The 24,086-nt window shown below is 42.0% G+C and overlaps 1 protein-coding gene across 14 annotated transcripts in view; it reads left to right on the forward strand.

The window, feature by feature from the left end:
• Window positions 1–24,086, forward strand: part of LOC120045073 (RNA-binding protein Musashi homolog 2) — a 406,518-nt gene that overhangs the window by 336,590 nt on the left and 45,842 nt on the right. For all 14 annotated transcript variants that reach the window (XM_038989926.1, XM_038989927.1, XM_038989924.1 and 11 more), the window contains exon 10: window positions 6,137–6,211. In XM_038989926.1, the coding sequence (XP_038845854.1) occupies window positions 6,137–6,211 (75 nt within the window). The remainder of the gene's footprint in view (window positions 1–6,136; window positions 6,212–24,086) is intronic.

Here is a 24,086-nt window from a genome sequence, read left to right on the forward strand (position 1 = left end):
GTCAACTGATCCTAGATCTGTGACTTTAAGTGCCTAAAGCCAACTCTAATATACAGTACCAGTCAAAAGTTTGGACACACAAACTCATTTAAGGGTTTTTCTTTATTTTTACTATTTTCTACATTGTAGAATAATAGTGAAAACATCAAAACTGAGAATAATACATATGGAATCATGTTGTAACCAAAAAAGTGTTAAACAACTCAAAATATATTTTATATTTGAGATTCTTCAAACCCTTTGCCTTGATGACAGCTTTGCACACTCTTGGCATTCTCTCACCCAGCTTCACCTGGAATGCTTTTCCAGCAGTCTTGAAGGAGTTCTCACATATGCTGAGTACTTGTTGGTTGCTTTTCCTTCACTCTACGGTCCAACTCATCCCAAACCATCTCAATTGGGTTGAGGTCGGCTGATTGTGTAGGCCAGGTCATCTGATGCAGCACTCCATCACTCTCCTTGGTCAAATAGCCCTTACACAGCCTGGAGGTGAGTTTTGGGTCATTGTCCTTTTGAAAAATAAATGATATCCCCACTAAGCGCAGACAAGATGGGATGGTGTATCGCTGCAGAATGCTGTGGTAGCCATGCTGGTTAAGTGTGCCTTAAATTCTAAATAAATCTCTGACAGTGTCACCAGCAAAGCACCACCACACCTCCTTCTCCATGCTTCACGGTGGGAACCACACATGCATAGATAATCCGTTCACCTGCTCTGCGTCTCACAAAGACACAGTTGGACCCAAACATTTCAAATTTGGACTCATCAGACCAAAGGACAGATTTCCACCGGTCTAATGTCCATTGCTAGAGTTTCTTGGGCCAAACAAGTCTCTTCTTATTTTTGGTGTCCTTTAGTAGTGGTTTCTTTGCAGCAATTCGGCCATGAAGGCCTGATTCACGCATTCTCCTCTGAACAGTTGATGTTACTTGAACTCTGGGAAGCATTTATTTGGGCTGCAATCTGAGGCTGGTAACTCTAATGAACTCATCCTCTGCAGCAGAGGTAACTCTGGTTCTTCCTTTCCTGTGGCGGTCCTCATGAGAGCCAGTTTAATTATAGCGCTTGATGGTTTTTGTGACTGCACTTGAAGAAACTTTTAAAAAGTTATTGACATTTTCCTCATTGACTGACCTTCATGCCTTAAAGTAATGATGGACTGTTGTCTCTGTTTCCTTACTTGCGCTGTTCTTGCCATAATAGGGACTTGGTATTTTACCAAATAGAGCTATCTTCTGTATACCACCCCTACCTTGTCACAACACAACTGATTGGCTCAAACGCATTAAGAAAGAAAGAAATTCCACAAATGTACTTTTAACAAGGCACACCTGTTAATTGAAATGCATTCCAGGTGACTACCTTATGAAGCTGTCAAGAGTGTGCGAAGAGAGTGCCAAGAGTGTGCGAAGCTGTCATCAAGGCAAAGGGTGTTTACTTAAAATAATGTCAAATCTCAAATATATTTTTATTTGTTTAACACTTTTTTGGTTACTATGTGATTCCATATGTGTTATTTCATAGTTTTGATGTCTACAATATTATTCTACAATGTAGAAAATAGTAAAAATATAGAATCCCTTGAATGAGTATGTGTGTCCAAACATTTGACTGGTACTGTATATCTATTTTGCGGTTGGCTAAAGCCTCAAGTATGAAGGTAGGGTGGCCACGCCCATCTCGTTTATGAACTTTATGGGGCCTAAGGCCATTTCTAATATATAGATGCTGCTATTGGCTCAGTATTCAAGTATGATGTCGGGGGTGCCACGTTGTGCCACCCAGTTAAGTTACAAGTGTCCAGGGGCAAGCCTTCTTATATCAATGGTCTGATTAGCTCGAGACTCACATACGCATCTCCCCTCATTGCCATAGACATGTTTAAGCTATGACCCCCTAGACAAATCCCCTCAATAGCTTTGAAGACTAGAAATGTACGAATACCCTTAGTTAGATAGAATTTGTAAACGTTCCAAAAAGGGCCAAAAAAAACGGATAAAAATCTGTTTTTATAATATGTACCAGTTCATGAGGGTTGCCTAATCGCACACATGACATTTTAGAAAGATGTGACCTTTTTAACCCTTTGAAACAGCCCCTATGACCCCAATTCAAGGCACTTCCGGTTGTCACAGGAAGCTGAAAATAAACACATATCCTCATTGGGGTAGGCTTTTACAGAATCCTGAGTTTCAAGTCTTTACGTTAAGAACTGACTGATTTACAGAGGGTTGAACTCAGTGTTTATACAAACTGCAGGTTGGGTATATCAAAACCACTTTTAGGGTAATTTAACCACTTCCGGTTGCTCTAGGAAGCTTAAACTCAACACAGGTAATCCTCATAGTGGCCTGATGGATTGTCATTGAAGACAGCTTGAGATGGCAATCATAACCCACATAGGCATCAGGTTGAATTTAGGGCAGCAGGCAATGTATTCCTATGGGGAGAGATGTCAATGTAAACTGTTAGAAGAAAACACCCTGTTTTCACTGTTAAGGGTTAATTCCACACTGTCAAGGTTAGGCTTGCACAGATCGGGAGGACCTTGGGAAGGTTCCTGTGATTGAATTGTGCTTCTAGCCTCAACGGTTCTGCCGCTGTCACCCAAAAGCACCTCACATTTAGGTCAGGCTTCGTTTTGGGCCTTGTGCTAAGACCTTTCTGGATGTCAATATCGTTCCCCAAAAACGTCAGAGACAGCTGCTCTTCACATATGTGGCTCTGTATATGGCCCCCAACCATAATCTGGAAATATATTAAATTCAGACTATACATGGATACATAGCACTACCTAGGTGGAACTTGTAAGTCCTCCAAAAAGAGCCAAAAAAACCGGATAAAAATCTGTTTTTATAATATGTACCGGTTCATGAGGGTTGCCTAATCACACACATGACATTTTAGAAAGATGTGACCTTTTTAACCCTTTGAAACAGCCCCTATGACCCCAATTCAAGGCACTTCCGGTTGTCACAGGAAGCTGAAAATAAACACATATCCTCATTGGGGTAGGCTTTTACAGAATCCTGAGTTTCAAGTCTTTACGTTAAGAACTGACTGATTTACAGAGGGTTGAACTCAGTGTTTATACAAACTGCAGGTTGGGTATATCAAAACCACTTTTAGGGTAATTTAACCACTTCCGGTTGCTCTAGGAAGCTTAAACTCAACACAGGTAATCCTCATAGTGGCCTGATGGATTGTCATTGAAGACAGCTTGAGATGGCAATCATAACCCACATAGGCATCAGGTTGAATTTAGGGCAGCAGGCAATGTATTCCTATGGGGAGAGATGTCAATGTAAACTGTTAGAAGAAAACACCCTGTTTTCACTGTTAAGGGTTAATTCCACACTGTCAAGGTTAGGCTTGCACAGATCGGGAGGACCTTGGGAAGGTTCCTGTGATTGAATTGTGCTTCTAGCCTCAACGGTTCTGCCGCTGTCACCCAAAAGCACCTCACATTTAGGTCAGGCTTCGTTTTGGGCCTTGTGCTAAGACCTTTCTGGATGTCAATATCGTTCCCCAAAAACGTCAGAGACAGCTGCTCTTCACATATGTGGCTCTGTATATGGCCCCCAACCATAATCTGGAAATATATTAAATTCAGACTATACATGGATACATAGCACTACCTAGGTGGAACTTGTAAGTCCTCCAAAAAGAGCCAAAAAAAACGGATAAAAATCTGTTTTTATAATATGTACCGGTTCATGAGGGTTGCCTAATCACACACATGACATTTTAGAAAGATGTGACCTTTTTAACCCTTTGAAACAGCCCCTATGACCCCAATTCAAGGCACTTCCGGTTGTCACAGGAAGCTGAAAATAAACACATATCCTCATTGGGGTAGGCTTTTACAGAATCCTGAGTTTCAAGTCTTTACGTTAAGAACTGACTGATTTACAGAGGGTTGAACTCAGTGTTTATACAAACTGCAGGTTGGGTATATCAAAACCACTTTTAGGGTAATTTAACCACTTCCGGTTGCTCTAGGAAGCTTAAACTCAACACAGGTAATCCTCATAGTGGCCTGATGGATTGTCATTGAAGACAGCTTGAGATGGCAATCATAACCCACATAGGCATCAGGTTGAATTTAGGGCAGCAGGCAATGTATTCCTATGGGGAGAGATGTCAATGTAAACTGTTAGAAGAAAACACCCTGTTTTCACTGTTAAGGGTTAATTCCACACTGTCAAGGTTAGGCTTGCACAGATCGGGAGGACCTTGGGAAGGTTCCTGTGATTGAATTGTGCTTCTAGCCTCAACGGTTCTGCCGCTGTCACCCAAAAGCACCTCACATTTAGGTCAGGCTTCGTTTTGGGCCTTGTGCTAAGACCTTTCTGGATGTCAATATCGTTCCCCAAAAACGTCAGAGACAGCTGCTCTTCACATATGTGGCTCTGTATATGGCCCCCAACCATAATCTGGAAATATATTAAATTCAGACTATACATGGATACATAGCACTACCTAGGTGGAACTTGTAAGTCCTCCAAAAAGAGCCAAAAAAACCAGATAAAAATCTGTTTTTATAATATGTACCGGTTCATGAGGGTTGCCTAATCACACACATGACATTTTAGAAAGATGTGACCTTTTTAACCCTTTGAAACAGCCCCTATGACCCCAATTCAAGGCACTTCCGGTTGTCACAGGAAGCTGAAAATAAACACATATCCTCATTGGGGTAGGCTTTTACAGAATCCTGAGTTTCAAGTCTTTACGTTAAGAACTGACTGATTTACAGCGTTCGCCACAATAACATCTGCTAACCATGTGTCTTTATATACGGTATGTTATACCATATATGGCATCTTGCCTATGCCGCTCGGTCATTACTCATCCATATATTTATATGTATATATTCTATTCCATCCCTTTACTTGATTTGTGTGTATTAGGTAGTTGTTCTGGAACGGTTGTTGTTGAATTGCTAGATTACTTGTTAGATATTACTACAATGTGTCCTAAAATGGTTACAAATACAAGACTGTGTGTGTGTGTGTGTGTGACAAGAACATTTGATTTGATTTGTTTTGATACGCTGCAGTATGGTATGTTACCACCAGGTGGCTTACAAAAATACCCCCTTCTTAGGACCCTGACAGTTTTGTGTGATTTTCAAACCAGGCATATTAGCATGCTATTTGCAGGCTATTCCAATGGTTTCCCTAGTTGAGACCATGGTTTTGGACCTAACTTGGTCAAAGGTCCTAATATGGAAGGTGTTTATATAAGTTGAGGTCCTAATACGATCTCAAAAACGAGAACACACACACACACACACACACACACACACACACACACACACACTCTCATATCACACATACACAGCTCTCCATCCTCCATCCGGCTGGCACTGATACAGCAGTGTGTGTGTGTGTGTGTGTCTCTATACACTGAGAACTGGCCTAATTTCCCCAGTGTTTCCTGGTGTGTTTCAACTAGTAACTGTTCAGCTGACATATTGTTCATTTTCCCATTTTAAGAAATGTATCAACAATGAGAAATGCAAGGGAGTAGACAGGCCCAAAATAACTTGTGAGCCCTGTCATCAATAAAAACATTCAGCGTCAGCAGTGGTAGCTAGCGAAGACCACAACAGATGGCAAATGAATTGCCACATGATACACACACTCATTTTGAAGCTGTGTATTTACTTACAAATGTTATTTAGATTTTAGTGTGCACATCACATTACGCTGCAGCACATGATAGATATACTTACAGTTTATCATCCAAGCCAATTTGGATATTGATATGGTTCACAGTTATTTTCTCCTAGAGCCTCATCAGCTCATCAGTCATCATCAGGCTGGTGGAACAGGGAAGGTGCAGGCTATTTATTCATGCTAAGACATCATGACAGCTCTTGATGTGTGGCCTTCCTCAGTTGATTGGTTCATTTGATTGACTTTATTTGTAGAAAAAAAATACAAACATTCGGACCCAGAGGATAACTCATGAAAGCATTATGCAAAGTTTTATACAAAAGTATTCCCAGTGTGGGCCAGACATTTCCATGTCTATCTCCCTCTTGCAGAGGCAGAAAGTATGGTGGTTTTGACAATGCCTTTGTGCTGAATGAAGTCCTAAAGTGTTTTTCACCTTTTATTTCTCAAGGTTACCCTAACATTGTGGCAACGTACGGTCGTGGATACACTGGATTCACCCCCAGCTACAGCTATCAGTTCCCTGGTAAGTCTGCTCTTCACATGTCTGTCTTAGAGCCCTGTTTAGCTCACCCTCTTCCCACACACACACACACACACACACACACACACACACACACACACACACACACACACACACACACACACACACACACACACACACACACACACACACACACACACACACACACACACACACACACACACACACACATGAATACACAAACAAACGCTCACCAGATAAGCTGTGGAGTGAGTGATAAGTGTGTTACGTGTCTGGATTTCTGAACCAGCCTGTTGAAAGCTGCAATACGTGGTGTAAATAGCTTACTCTTTTTAGCCCGCGTATGAACGCCACCATGACCAAACAGCTAAAACGGAGGAGGGATGTTCAAGCCCTCAGCCTTTCTATCAATGTATGCAAATCCTTCTCTCGGGAGGCAGGAAAATGGCCAAAATTGTACACACAGTCACACAGAGTCAGATTTGAATTAGTTTTTATATCAAGCCCTATGTGCGTCAAAAACTAACAGACTTATTGTCTTAAATTAGCTAAAAGCGTTGACTTGGAGCCGGGTGGGTCCCAGTGGATGAGTCCAAATTGAGCCCATGTGGTGTGAAGGTGAGCAGCTGTACCTACAGCCTGCAGTGGGCGGCGGGTGGGGGCCTCTGGCCAGGTAGATGTGGCGCTGTTATATAGCACGCCTTAGGCAGGCATCCTGTTGATTTCATGCTTTATTTAAGTACTTTACACAGAGTATGTTTGCCGCGCCAGACATCAGTCCCGCCACTGATAAGGCAGAATGGGAAATGTCTGACAGCGACTCAGATCTTTGTAATAGGTTTAGAGGGGGGAGATACAGGTGTTCCACCCTGGGGTCAGACGTAATCATTTGTCGGAGGTGCCTGGGCTGTGAGCTGGAGGAGCACAGGAGGACTGGGGTGGAGGAAGAGAGGGAGGATGGAGGGAGGGAGGCCAGGAAACAATAAATTATTCATCTCTTCTTTGTAGAAGGATCCTACCAACATGAAAGATGTTCAGACATGGAAGTCTGCAGGGAAGGTTACCTATGATACCTTTACATCTCTGTCTGCATACAGTCAATACAACTCTATTCATCTATGGTTAGCAGTAGTGTTTGGCTTTATTTGCATTTGTTTCATAAGCTTTAATAGTCCAAATACTTTCAAGGGAAAAGTATTGGAACATTTTACCTTCACATAATACAGTACCTTCTGACATGATACAGTAAGTTCCGACATGATACAGTACCTTCTGACATAATACAGTACCTTCTGACATGATACAGTACCTTCTGACATAATACAGTAAGTTCTGACATGATACAGTACCTTCTGACACGATACGGTACCTTCTGACATGATACAGTACCTTCTGACACAATACAGTACCTTCTGACATGATACAGTACCTTCTGACATAATACAGTAAGTTCTGACATGATACAGTACCTTCTGACATGATACAGTACCTTCTGACATGATACAGTACCTTCTGACACGATACGGTACCTTCTGACATGATACAGTACCTTCTGACACAATACAGTACCTTCTGACATGATACAGTACCTTCTGACATGATACAGTACCTTCTGACATAATACAGTAAGTTCTGACATGATACAGTACCTTCTGACATGATACAGTACCTTCTGACATGATACAGTACCTTCTGACATGATACAGTACCTTCTGACACGATACAGTACTTTCTGACACAATACAGTACCTTCTGACATGATACAGTACCTTCTGACACGATACAGTACCTTCTGACATGATACAGTACCTTCTGACATGATACAGTACCTTCTGACACAATACAGTACCTTCTGACATGATACAGTACCTTCTGACACGATACAGTACCTTCTGACATGATACAGTACCTTCTGACATGATACAGTACCTTCTGACACAATACAGTACCTTCTGACATGATACAGTACCTTCTGACACGATACAGTACCTTCTGACACGATACAGTACCTTCTGACATGATACAGTACCTTCTGACATGATACAGTACCTTCTGACATGATACAGTACCTTCTGACACAATACAGTACCTTCTGACACGATACAGTACCTTCTGACATGATACAGTACCTTCTGACATGATACAGTACCTTCTGACACGATACAGTACTTTCTGACATGATACAGTACCTTCTGACATAATACAGTACCTTCTGACATGATACAGTAAGTTCCGACATGATACAGTACCTTCTGACATAATACAGTACCTTCTGACATGATACAGTAAGTTCTGACATGATACAGTACCTTCTGACATAATACAGTACCTTCTGACATGATACAGTACCTTCTGACATGATACAGTACCTTCTGACATGATACAGTACCTTCTGACATGATACAGTACCTTCTGACATGATACAGTACCTTCTGACATGATACATGACATGATACAGTACCTTCTGACATGATACAGTACCTTCTGACACGATACAGTACCTTCTGACATGATACAGTACCTTCTGACATGATACAGTACCTTCTGACATGATACAGTACCTTCTGACACAATACAGTACCTTCTGACATGATACAGTACCTTCTGACATGATACAGTACCTTCTGACATGATACAGTACCTTCTGACATGATACAGTACCTTCTGACACGATACAGTACCTTCTGACACGATACAGTACCTTCTGACATGATACAGTACCTTCTGACATGATACAGTACCTTCTGACATGATACAGTACCTTCTGACACGATACGGTACCTTCTGACACGATACAGTACCTTCTGACATGATACAGTACCTTCTGACATGATACAGTACCTTCTGACACGATACAGTACCTTCTGACACGATACAGTACCTTCTGACATGATACAGTACCTTCTGACATGATACAGTACCTTCTGACATGATACAGTACCTTCTGACACAATACAGTACCTTCTGACATGATACAGTACCTTCTGACATGATACAGTACCTTCTGACACGATACGGTACCTTCTGACATGATACAGTACCTTCTGACATGATACAGTACCTTCTGACACGATACAGTACCTTCTGACACGATACAGTACCTTCTGACATGATACAGTACCTTCTGACATAATACAGTAAGTTCTGACATGATACAGTACCTTCTGACACGATACAGTACTTTCTGACATAATACAGTAAGTTCTGACATGATACAGTACCTTCTGACACGATACAGTACTTTCTGACATGATACAGTACCTTCTGACACGATACAGTACTTTCTGACATAATACAGTACCTTCTGACATAATACAGTACCTTCTGACATGATACAGTACCTTCTGACATGATACAGTACTTTCTGACATAATACAGTACCTTCTGACATAATACAGTACTTTCTGACATAATACAGTACCTTCTGACATAATACAGTACCTTCTGACATAATACAGTACGTTCTGACATAATACAGTAAGTTCTGACATGATACAGTACCTTCTGACATGATACAGTACTTTCTGACATGATACAGTACCTTCTGACACGATACAGTACTTTCTGACATAATACAGTACCTTCTGACATAATACAGTACCTTCTGACATGATACAGTACCTTCTGACATGATACAGTACTTTCTGACATGATACAGTACCTTCTGACACGATACAGTACTTTCTGACATGATACAGTACCTTCTGACATGATACAGTACTTTCTGACATGATACAGTACCTTCTGACACGATACAGTACTTTCTGACATAATACAGTACCTTCTGACATAATACAGTACCTTCTGACATGATACAGTACCTTCTGACATAATACAGTAAGTTCTGACATGATACAGTACTTTCTGACACGATACAGTACCTTCTGACATAATACAGTACCTTCTGACACAATACAGTACCTTCTGACATGATACAGTACCTTCTGACACGATACAGTACCTTCTGACACGATACAGTACCTTCTGACATGATACAGTACCTTCTGACACGATACAGTACTTTCTGACATGATACAGTACCTTCTGACATAATACAGTACCTTCTGACATGATACAGTAAGTTCCGACATGATACAGTACCTTCTGACATAATACAGTACCTTCTGACATGATACAGTAAGTTCTGACATGATACAGTACCTTCTGACATAATACAGTACCTTCTGACATGATACAGTACCTTCTGACATAATACAGTAAGTTCTGACATGATACAGTACCTTCTGACACGATACGGTACCTTCTGACATGATACAGTACCTTCTGACACAATACAGTACCTTCTGACATGATACAGTACCTTCTGACATGATACAGTACCTTCTGACATGATACAGTACCTTCTGACACGATACAGTACCTTCTGACATGATACAGTACCTTCTGACATGATACAGTACCTTCTGACATGATACAGTACCTTCTGACATGATACAGTACCTTCTGACATGATACATGACATGATACAGTACCTTCTGACATGATACAGTACCTTCTGACACGATACAGTACCTTCTGACATGATACAGTACCTTCTGACATGATACAGTACCTTCTGACATGATACAGTACCTTCTGACACAATACAGTACCTTCTGACATGATACAGTACCTTCTGACATGATACAGTACCTTCTGACATGATACAGTACCTTCTGACACGATACAGTACCTTCTGACATGATACAGTACCTTCTGACATAATACAGTACCTTCTGACATAATACAGTAAGTTCTGACATGATACAGTACCTTCTGACACGATACGGTACCTTCTGACATGATACAGTACCTTCTGACATGATACAGTACCTTCTGACACGATACAGTACCTTCTGACACGATACAGTACCTTCTGACATGATACAGTACCTTCTGACATAATACAGTAAGTTCTGACATGATACAGTACCTTCTGACACGATACAGTACTTTCTGACATAATACAGTAAGTTCTGACATGATACAGTACCTTCTGACACGATACAGTACTTTCTGACATGATACAGTACCTTCTGACACGATACAGTACTTTCTGACATAATACAGTACCTTCTGACATAATACAGTACCTTCTGACATGATACAGTACCTTCTGACATGATACAGTACTTTCTGACATAATACAGTACCTTCTGACATAATACAGTACTTTCTGACATAATACAGTACCTTCTGACATAATACAGTACCTTCTGACATAATACAGTACGTTCTGACATAATACAGTAAGTTCTGACATGATACAGTACCTTCTGACATGATACAGTACTTTCTGACATGATACAGTACCTTCTGACACGATACAGTACTTTCTGACATAATACAGTACCTTCTGACATAATACAGTACCTTCTGACATGATACAGTACCTTCTGACATGATACAGTACTTTCTGACATGATACAGTACCTTCTGACACGATACAGTACTTTCTGACATGATACAGTACCTTCTGACATGATACAGTACTTTCTGACATGATACAGTACCTTCTGACACGATACAGTACTTTCTGACATAATACAGTACCTTCTGACATAATACAGTACCTTCTGACATGATACAGTACCTTCTGACATAATACAGTAAGTTCTGACATGATACAGTACTTTCTGACACGATACAGTACCTTCTGACATAATACAGTACCTTCTGACACAATACAGTACCTTCTGACATGATACAGTACCTTCTGACACGATACAGTACCTTCTGACACAATACAGTACCTTCTGACATGATACAGTACCTTCTGACATGATACAGTACCTTCTGACATGATACAGTACCTTCTGACACAATACAGTACCTTCTGACATGATACAGTACCTTCTGACATGATACAGTACCTTCTGACATGATACAGTACCTTCTGACATGATACAGTACCTTCTGACACGATACAGTACTTTCTGACATGATACAGTACCTTCTGACATGATACAGTAAGTTCTGACATGATACAGTACCTTCTGACACGATACAGTACCTTCTGACACGATACAGTACCTTCTGACACGATACAGTACCTTCTGACACGATACAGTACCTTCTGACATGATACAGTACCTTCTGACACGATACAGTACTTTCTGACATGATACAGTACCTTCTGACATAATACAGTACCTTCTGACACGATACAGTACTTTCTGACATGATACAGTACCTTCTGACATGATACAGTACTTTCTGACATGATACAGTACCTTCTGACATGATACAGTACCTTCTGACATGATACAGTACCTTCTGACATGATACAGTACTTTCTGACATGATACAGTACCTTCTGACATGATACAGTACTTTCTGACATGATACAGTACCTTCTGACATGATACAGTACTTTCTGACATGATACAGTACCTTCTGACATAATACAGTACCTTTTGACATAATACAGTACCTTCTGACATGATACAGTACCTTCTGACACAATACAGTACTTTCTGACATGATACAGTACCTTCTGACATAATACAGTAAGTTCTGACATGATACAATACATTCTGACATGATAAAGCACACACTGTGTGTTGTTTATAACACATGTAGGCTCTATATTCTGAGTGTACAAAAAATGAAGAACACCTTCCTAATATTGAGTTGCACCCCCTTTTGCCCTCAGAACAGCCTAAATTCGTTGGTGCATGGACTCTACAAGGTATCAAAAGTGTTCCACAGGGATGCTGGCCCATGTTGACACCAATGATTCCCACAGTTGTGTCAAGTTGGCTCGATGTCCTTTGGGTGGTGGACCATTCTTGATAGACACGGGAAACTGTTGAGCATGAAAAACCCAGCAGCCTTGTAGTTCTCTACACAAACCGGTGCTGCCATACCCTGTTCAAAGGCACTTAAATATTTTGTCTTGCCCATTCACCCTCTGAATAGTACACATACACAATCCATGTCTCAATTGTCTCAAGGCGGGATCATAGATTTCCCCTGGATTCACCTGGTCAGTCAATGTCATGGAAAGAGCAGGTGTCCTTAATATTTTGTATATTACTCAATATTATTACGTTTGTATATTATTTTGTATATTATTACATTATTTGTATATATTACTTTTGTATATTACTCAAATGTAAACTTGTGTACTTGCTACGTCTCGACCGTTACCTCTGGAGGTAGTGACGACCCCTGCCTGACAGTGGCCCCCTTGAAGCAGGGCAGTGTAACACTATTACAGTATAAATGGTAATAGCAGAGCAAAGTTTTTGCCTAAAATTTCAGTAACAGCCTGTGCAATGAAGCACTGAAAACTATGGAAGCCCATCCCCCGCATCCAAATAATGTCAACTGTGGATCATACAAATATAGATGTTTTTCATTTGTAAAGGTGGCACCACAGGTCCCAGAGTGGTGGGGGGGGGGGGGGTATTGTTTTCCTGGTGCCCAGAGTTTTTCCTGATCTGGTAGTAGGCTTACCTAATCAACTCTGGACCCTAGCTGTAGAGTATGATATAGTAATAAATCAGCTGTAAAAAAAAAATTTATATGGGCTATAATATGGGCTATGATGTGGGCTATGATGTGGCCTATGATAAGGGCTATGATGGGATCAAATGATCACGTCATATAAAATAAAAAACTCCTGGCCCTAGGGAGGAAGAAAACATTAAAACGCTACACAGACAGAGACAACAACTGCGATTGGACAAAAACTAAGAAAAAAATGAAAAGTTCTGAGGGGCTGTATGCAGGTTGCATGGTGTAGGCCTTTGCATCTGTAATTAAATGATACTTATACAGTATGCCATCACTATTGTGTTTATTGATTCATTCCAGTCAATCGTTTTGGATTAAAAAGGCCTAGGTAGACTAGCCATTCAAAGTGTAAACATAACCAAAAGGTATGAATAAATATAAAAGCGCAGGCCCATGGGAAACCTGTCTCCTGGTATCTGTGGGGCTGGGGTAGAAAGCCATGGCACCCACCCAGCCTGAGATATTATGACACACTGATGTTACAGTGCAGGTGTGTGTGTGATGTTTAATGATGACACACTGATGTTACAGTGCAGGTCTCTGATCAGTAGACTGGCTCAGTGGAGCAATGGGAGATGACGGGATGGGGAGGCTGGTAAAAAAGCAGGTGCAGTGTGTTTCCCCTCCCCCGCTGATCAGAGAGAGGAGGAAGAGGAGGGCACTGCGACCGTGAGCGGCGAAGCGTCAAGCAGACAGAGCGATGGTGGAGAGTTAACTTTTCACTCCCAGCTAATCCCCCCCTGGCTTTCCCTGTAAAATGATCCTCTCCTCCTGCCTCTACCACCACCACACACAGTGTATTCCTCTTCCAGGCAGCCCTCACCCAGCCGCCCGCCTGTCTCTCATATTGTCAATGACCTTGATGTAGAACATGGAAGGTGAAAGCACATTTGCTCGGTCCTTGTAGCTTTCAGGGATTTGCAGTAATCTCGGTTGCTTGGGAGGTTAAAAATTGACTTTGGTCAATGGAGTGGAACTCATTTTGTTTGAAGCACCCGCTGTAAGCCAGAGAGGGAAGAGGGGGGATATAGAGGATGTTGCATATGGCTGCATGTAGGCCACTGGCACTCATTTGATTAATATCTATGTTGTTTCTGGATATACTGTATGAGTGGTTTTATGGCGTCGTTAGTATTGAGTCATAGATTTTTTTGATTTATGTTTTTTTGTTGTTGTCAGTATTTGATTATGTATGGACTGGCTTAGTGCTGGTGGCTTTGTGGTTTAGGCTGGTATTTGACCTCTATTGTGACTGTGAAGCTTTTCACCTCTACTGTGATAGCTTTAGCAGGATCAGACATGCAATTAAGGGTTTGTTGGAATAGGCACGCTACTGCTTTAGTTACAGTACAATATGTCTGCTAGTGGACTCTCTCTCTCTTGCTCGCGTAGAACCAAACACACACACATTTGGCTCTCTGACACCTATATCAACTGTATAGTACACAGATTCTCTGGCTCTTTCACACACATCTACAATCTCACTGAGGTGGTGTGTGAGGAGCAGTTTTGTGGCTGAGGGTATTTTTTTTGCTGTGCGTTCCCTGGCCTTGTCACCACATCCTGCTGTTGTCATATATGTCAGCCGTGTCAGCTCTGTCCGGTGGTAGATAAGAGGAATGGGGACGCAATGTGCTACCGGACCGTCCATCCCCCTCCGTATCTCCACCCCACGTTCCACCTCTCCTTCCCTCCACCACATCCACCCACACAGCCTGTCACTCAGAACCCCAGAGCACTGACGTTTTAAGTCTTAAATCAGGAGGAAGCATGTGTCACTATAAACTTGCTCCAACCCAGCAGGGAATAGATGAAACCTTCAGTAAAGGCAGGGGCTGGACCGGAGAGACAGAGGACCAATTGTGACCAGGGGTCAGGGGTGACAGTTTGTTCCCACCCTGGTTGCCATGGCACCACCTCCTCCAACCTGATCCCCCATCATCAAAGGTGATGAGAGAGGAAATAACACCCGCCTCGTCCTCCTTTCTTTCTCTGTTTTATTCAAGCACGCCGAAGCGCTGTGATGTCATTATGGAAATAAGCCATCTGGAAGAAGTGTTTGGGAATGCAAAGGTGGCACAAGTTATTGTGTTCTCCTGCATAGATGTCTCTCCCATTTCAAAGATGAAGATTCTTCTGACTTTCATTTCAGCGAGGGCTGTTGTTTGAAGCCCTGGGCGTGTATTGATGTGTACGTAGGCATATACACACACACAATCATAAAGATGCAGCATGTCAAGGTCGCAGCGACGTAGGGGATTCTGTGGAAATAAACCAGTGGCCTTCACTCCTTCTTCTGGCAAACGTAGGCATGCATACAGGCGCATGCACAGAAACACACACACACACACAGAGTACCTCGGTCACACACCACATACACACACAGTCATATCAGATATCTATCAAACATCAAACATAGCCATGCATAATGTATGTACAATTAAATGCACACACACACATTCACAAACAAATGCCTCCACACACCATGACCCCAGGCCAGTGTTCTCATTAAAAGGACTTCATACCCTGAAATGTGATGTGGATAGAGATGGTGGATGAGGGTGTTAAATGCAGATCCATACTAATGGTACTAATGAAACACCTCACCATCGCCACCTACTCAGCCGTCTGTTCCACACAGCTATTTACTACATCTGGATCCCTTAGTAAATGTGTTTGTGCATACCTTGTGAAAGGAGACAAAGAGAGGAAAGGAAAGGAGAAAAGAGAAGAAAAGAAAGGAGATGTGGAGAGGAATAGAGAGGAGAAGAAAGGAGTGCTGGAGTGACTGTCGCAGGCGAGTGCTCCCAGGGGCCACTGAGAGGGAGGGAGGGAGGGAGGGAGGGAGGGAGGGAGGGAGGGAGGGAGGGAGGGAGGGAGGGGAGTCTAGAGAGTGGATGGTCTGTATGTAAGCAGATGGGCCGCCTGACGCCACACTGACTCACAGATTGTCTCTAATTGAAAAGGCTGCTTATTAATCCAATGGGTGTGTGGAAGCAGGGGCCCTCTACGAGTCACAGGTCTTAAAATAGGGCCTGACGAGGGCGATCATCTGCACACTCACACAGCACTTCTCTTTGGCCCATGGCTCTGTCATCACTAACTTCTGCAGGTCTGACGTCAGTCGGCAGCGCTGTGTCACAGCCTATGTAGCTTTGTGTAGCCCTGCAGGCCGGTCCTAGATCAGCTCTACTGCTCACTATCATTCTATGTAGACCCAGAGCAGGCCTTGCAGGCTGGTCCCAGGTCAGCTCTACAGCTTTACCTGTGTCTCTACTCTCTCTGTCAACGCATACTGATGTGAGAACCCAGTGCAGTGTGCTGTTGGCTGTCCTAGCAGGGCTCTGCAGGCTGTGTGTCTATATGGAGCCACACAGGGTCTAATGGATAAGGAATCTCCAGCCCAGTGTGTAGGTGGGATGGGAGTAGGGCTGTTGTGCCCTTCTCCCTGAGTGTGCAGTGCATTCCGAAGCCTCTCTCACTCACATGGCTCTCAGTCACGTGATCGGGTCTTTCTCACAGGCTACAAGTCAGAAACATTGGGGACACAACTGCGCACGTCCTTATCCAATTCCGAGGCGCATATTGAAGATATTGGAAGAACTGTCCACATTTACTTTTCGTCAGCCAACAAGATGAGTAGGCCTAATGAACAGCAAAAGCACTAGCCTATGTCAATTTACTAGCCCCCATAGTACAAAAGTCAATTTATTCCGTGTGAGAAATAAATATTCCAAACATAGTCTGGGACAGTTGTGGGATACGATAGATTCCAAATTAATACAACCCCTACCATCAAAAAACATGTTTTACACAATGTGGCTGACGCAACAGATCAGAACGTTTAGCTTAAAATGTTGATATAGTATTAGGCTATTTCTTCACATTATAAGCGCAGCAATGCGCACATGGCAGTAGGCTATAAGCGCAAATGTTCCATTAGCGGGAAAACACCCTTATCAGAAGTGACCGCAAATGCGATTATGCATGTAATGCTTTGATTATAAAGGTACATTTTTATGGAGAATATTATCTTCCCCAAAGTTGAAACTCAAGGGCTGCTTATGTGTGCCAGTTAGGCTCTACACCCCTTGTTAAGCGGATTAATATGCTTAATTTTAAGAAGTTATTTGGTCACTTTAGTTGTGATACAAACCTATGGGCTAGGCTACATGAGGACTATGATTTGAACAAGTCGCAAAAAAAGCCATTGTTTCTTATGCTGGGCATCATTCAAAAGTGATAATATATAATTCACAAGTGATAGGCTGACATTGTCACCCATCAGACTATTCTTGATTTAATCTTGTCTTTACATATACAGTTGAAGTCAGAAGTTTACATACACTTAGGTTAGAGTCATTAAAACTCGTTTTTCAACCACTCCACAAATCTCTTCTTAACAAACTATAGTTTTGGCAAGTCGGTTAGGACATCTACTGTGTGCATGACTGTAACGGTTCTCGTGGGCTGAAGGAAGAGTGGACCAAGGTGCAGCGTTTAAAGTGTTCATGATTTAATCCAAAAAAAACAAATCGAACAAAAAACAAGAGAACGAAAGCGAAACAGTTCTGTCTGGTGCAGACACAAAACAGAAAACAACTACCCACAAAACACAGGTGGGAAAAGGATACCTAAGTATGGTTCTCAATCAGAGACAACGATAGACAGCTGCCTCTGATTAGACAGCTGCCCCTGAGAACCACACCCGACCAAACACATAGAAATAGACAACATAGAACAAAAACATAGAATGCCCACCCCAACTCACGCCCTGACCAACCAAAATAGAGACATTAAAAGGATCTCTAAGGTCAGGGCGTGACAATGACACAAGTAATTTTCCCAACAATTGTTTACAGACAGATTATTTCCCTTATAATTCACTGTATCACAATTCTAGTGAGTCAGAAGTTTACATACACTAAGTTGACTGTGCCTTTAAACAGCTTGGAAAATTCCAGAAAATTATGTCATGGCTTTAGAAGCTTCTAATAGGCTAACTGACATAATTTGAGTCAATTGGAGGTGTACCTGTGGATGTATTTCAAGGCCTATCTTCAAACTCAGTGCCTCTTTGCTTGACATCATGAGAATATCAAAAGAAATCAGCCAAGACCTCAGAAAAATTATTGTAGACCTCCACAAGTCTGGTTCATCCTTGGGAGCAATATCCAAACGCCTGAAGGTACCAATTTCATCTGTACAAACAATAGTACGCAAGTATAAACACCATGGGACCACGCAGCCGTCATACCGCTCAGGGAGGAGACGCGTTCTGTCTCCTAGAGATGAACGTACTTTGGTGTAAAAAGTGCAAATCAATTCCTGAACAACAGCAAAGGACCTTGTGAAGATGCTGGAGGAAACAGGTACAAACGTATCTATATCCACAGTAAAACGAGTCCTATATCGACATAACCTGAAAGGCCACTCAGCGAGGAAGAAGCCACTGTTCCAAAACCGCCATTAAAAAAAAGCCAGACTACAGTTTGCAACTGCACATGGGGACAAAGATCGTACTTTTTGGAGAAATGTCCTCTGGTCTGATTAAACAAAAATAGAACTGTTTGGCCATTATGACCATCGTTATGTTTGGAGGTAAAAGGGGGAGGGTTGCAAGCCGAAGCACACCATCCCAACCGTGAAGCACAGGGGTGGCAGCATCATGTTGTGGGGGTGCTTTGCTGCAGGAGGAACTGATGCACTTCACAAAATAGATGGCATCATGAGGGTGGGAAATGATGTGTATATATTGAATCAGCATCTCATGACATCAGTCTTTGTTTTGATTTAGAATGGACCATTATCATGCATCATGCACGAAACAGGGGCAGGGGGGAAAATACATGTCATCTATACACTTAAATAGCGAATGGAGGACACTTTTCCCGTGGTTCATTTTCATGCCAGGTAGGTAGGCTATACTCCTGTTTTAAAGATAAGCAATGTGCTTAATATTAGGAAAGTGGAGAAATAATTATAGTAAGTCTAGCCTATAGAAATCTGATGGGATCCTCCTCTTTTTAGTAGAAGCCATCACTCTGTTTTCTCTTGCAATTGCATAGCCTGTAGAAATGTTGCACAACACGAGCTCATGAGCTCTCAAGAAGTGTTTGATTAGATTTTTGATTACATTTGCATTGTTGTCAGAGTGATTAGAGGGACAATAGAGTGCTGAGTACCTGTCAGTTAGCAACGTTGGTAGGCTACTGATGACCATCAGCAGCATCAGAGTTTGGAGAAGCCTAATTACCGTGACTAAACGGTCATGTGGAATTTGACTGCCTTCATGACTCGTGACCGCCGGTGTGGCGGTAATATGGTAATAAGGACAACTCAGAGTATGCTATTCTGTTCTTCTGAAATAGACTACATTTTCTTCATATCATGCTTCTTTAGACCTGTCTAAAATAAATAATGGATCTATTGTGAAGGTGTAGGCTATATTACATGGATTTATTAGACTTAAAATGTAGATGTTCCAAAGGTCAACATCAGTGGCTTGTAGTGGAAGAAGATGCTAAATGTATTTATGTTAATTAACGGTCAATTACCATGAAACCAACAGTTATTTGCTTGACAACCACCGTCTGACGAAATTTCGTGACCGCCACAGCCCTAGTTGGGAGGGGAGGAGGAGTGAGCAGCAACGGGGAAGGGAACCGCGGTGTGCCAGTGTCTCTGTACCTGGCTAATTCTCAGTGACAGGCAGGCCGTGTGGTAGGCCCTGGCATGAGCCATTGGGAGAGGCTACGTTCATCAGCTCCCAGGTCTTAATCCTCAGTGTGAGCTGCAGACAGGTCAGTGATGCCGCCAGACAGCAACGGCACACTGTGGAGCCTGATGTCCCAGCGCCTGCTGTAGTTAAGATGAGCTGCTGTGACAGAGGCAGACAGAGCAGACAGTGTTGCTGTTATCCCAGTGTTCTCTATTGAGCCACTGGACTGGAACAGAACCTGCTCTGCCTTTGGCTACAGACCTACAGGAGAGGAGAGGAGGAGAGCAAGATTGTGATGTTATGAGACTGAGTAGTCTCCTCTTTTTTCTTCTCATTGAGGTCATGCACTATCCCAGCGTTCCAAACTCAGCAAGTACCCTCCTCCCGCCTTCACTCCTCTCTTCTTTTCTCTCTTCTCCTCCCTCCTGTAGACAGCACTAATGGTTCTCCAGTGCGTTCCAGCCCCACTCCTCCCCTCCCAGTGCATGGCTCAGCAGCAGCACTCATTAACACAACACACTGCCCTCTCCTCACTGGACCTTCATTTTGACTCATACACTGTTTATGACTTCTGCAATCAGTGGCAGGTCGTACAGCAGAACTGCTGTGTAACTCACTGAGTGCTCAGAGCCTGACTCTGCCAAGTACAACCAATGTTTTATTCTGACATTATTAAGAGAACTGTTTCGCCTTGTATTGAATGGCAGTAAAGATGTAATTGTGTATCATAAAACATGGTTTAGGCAGTGGTGAGGGTGTAGTATGCCTGCTATACAGTAGCGCACATACACACTGCTTCCGTCCCATAGATATAGCCACCCATCAGCTAGGGGATTCATCTGAGCTCTGAGTTGTGTTGATGATCTGACACTTGAAGCTACTCTTTCATCTTAGCGTACCTCAGTCCTTTCTCCTCATCTAAATGTCTTCTGTCTCCATGTACTGAGAGGACCATTAAAATAACAAATGAAGACTGTTTACTTCAGCATTGTGACTTCCGGCGAAGATGTGACTAGGAGCAGCAGCTAACTAAAGACGCTGTGTAGCTCCAACTATATTTGAACTAATTATTCAACACCTAGTTACACATTTTGTTAACTAATTGTCCCAAGATATCGGTTACATGGAAAAACGACTTAGAAATGCACAAAAGCAGTAACTTTTGAAGAAAAACACTAAAATGTTGTCTCTACCTGCAGCTAACAAGGAAAATGGTGGCGAAGAACAGCCTGAATACCCAGTTCTAAATGAGATTCGCAAAATGAACAAAAATCTCGAAGAGAAAATTGCAAAAGTGGGCGAAGATGTGGCTGAAATAAAACATACAGTGGGCTCACTGAAAACAAGTGGACACTCTCGACAACAAAGAGAGAGGATATCAACCTTGGAGGACAAGAACCCCAGCCTAAACGACACTGTTGAAAAAATGGAGGTGTGATCGAAAAACGTAAAGAACAACTTCGATACCAGGAAAATTACAGTCGGAGAAACCCACTTCGGATCAGAGGGGTTCCCGAAATCCACATAAATAAAGAGGATTGTGTGAAAGACAGTTTACCCAACAACCTGGAGAAAGGCAAAAATGTTAATGTTGGCGAATGAACACCAGTCTCTTACAGGACAAGATGTTTTGTGAATGAACACCAGTCTCTTACAGGACAAGATGTTTTGTGAATGAACACCAGTCTCTTACAGGACAAGATGTTTTGTGAATGAACACCAGTCTCTTACAAGACAAGATGTTTTGTGAATGAACACCAGTCTCTTACAGGACAAGATGTTTTGTGAATGAACACCAGTCTCTTACAGGACAAGATGTTTTGTGAATGAACACCAGTCTCTTACAGGACAAGATGTTTTGTGAATGAACACCAGTCTCTTACAGGACAAGATGTTTTGTGAATGAACACCAGTCTCTTACAGGACAAGATGTTTTGTGAATGAACACCAGTCTCTTACAAGACAAGATGTTTTGTGAATGAACACCAGTCTCTTACAGGACAAGATGTTTTGTGAATGAACACCAGTCTCTTACAGGACAAGATGTTTTGTGAATGAACACCAGTCTCTTACAGGACAAGATGTTTTGTGAATGAACACCAGTCTCTTACAGGACAAGATGTTTTGTGAATGAACACCAGTCTCTTACAGGACAAGATGTTTTGTGAATGAACACCAGTCTCTTACAGGACAAGATGTTTTGTGAATGAACACCAGTCTCTTACAGGACAAGATGTTTTGTGAATGAACACCAGTCTCTTACAGGACAAGATGTTTTGTGAATGAACACCAGTCTCTTACAGGACAAGATGTTTTGTGTATGAACACCAGTCTCTTACAGGACAAGATGTTTTGTGAATTCCTTAAAACACACATTACGGTATTCTTCGAAGCAAACAACAATAGTGCGAAACAGGTAAATGTCTGGGAAGCTTTTATAGCTTACATGCGCAGAGTAATGATACAACGATCAGCTACTAGAAAATGTATCAACTTGAAACAGAGCTGAAAACGCTGGACAGGGAATATTGGTCCAATCCTAACAACATTTCTCTGGTAAATCTGACGAAAACCAAATACGAGCTGAATACTTTATTCAGTAAAAAAAGGGAATATTCCCTGTACAGGCTGAAACAGAGATGGTACGAATCAGGTGAAAAGGCAGAAAAACTGTTGGCCAGTCAATTGGAATCTAGAGAAACAGATCGGCAAGTAGGTGGAATCAGAAATAAGACAGGTAAGCTGATTAACCATCATAAAGAAATAAACAATATATTTTGAGACTTCTATCAGGAACTTTCTACTTCAGACGGTCCTTTAGATATGCAGAAAGCAGAGGCATTCTTTCAGATTCTGAACCTTCCTGAACTAACAGAGGAAGACAGGAATTGGCTCGACCTCCCCATTACTTTGGAGAAATTAACCGAAACTATAAGACTGGACCTAGTAAATGCATTTTCAGAGATATCCGGTTATAAAGTAAACTGTACCAAATCTGAAGTAATGTACATTACATTGTCTGAGAAATGACTTCCTCAGCTGGAGGTTTCAATGGGTCCCTAAAACCTTGAGGTACCTGGGGATCGCTTTAAATCCTGGTCAGAGAACATGATTTCTGAAAACCTTGACCCACTGTTGAACAAAATTCAACTCCAGTATAAGAGCTGGAATAAGCTACAAATCTCGTTATGGGGTAGGATACAGGTTATAAAGATGATCTTAGCTCCTAAACTGAATTACGTCATCAGCATATTACCACTATCCATACCTGTCTATACTTTTAAATCCATAGACAAAATGATTACTGAGTTTGTTTGGGCCTGTAAAAAGGCCAGGATGAAACTAGTGAGATTACAGGCAAAGACTGAGAAGGGAGGATTAAAGCTCCCTAACATGCAATTATATCAAGAAGCCTTTGTAGCTGCCCAAATAGGCTCTCTCTTTATTGAGAACTCGATATAGGCCAGTTTGGGTGGACATGGAAGAAAACTTAATGCTCCATTCGGAGTAACAGATTATTTGAGTCAACAAAAGGTGGGACTGCAGAATCCAATAATGTCCCATACTAAAAATATATGGAGGCAGATTCATAAAAGAGCGAAATCTTCACCATTCTTGACAAGCTCTGCTTCGTTATGGAACAACCCTAAATAG

Source organism: Salvelinus namaycush, chromosome 3 (assembly GCF_016432855.1).
Source record: "Salvelinus namaycush isolate Seneca chromosome 3, SaNama_1.0, whole genome shotgun sequence".
NCBI classification, from domain to species: domain Eukaryota; kingdom Metazoa; phylum Chordata; class Actinopteri; order Salmoniformes; family Salmonidae; genus Salvelinus; species Salvelinus namaycush.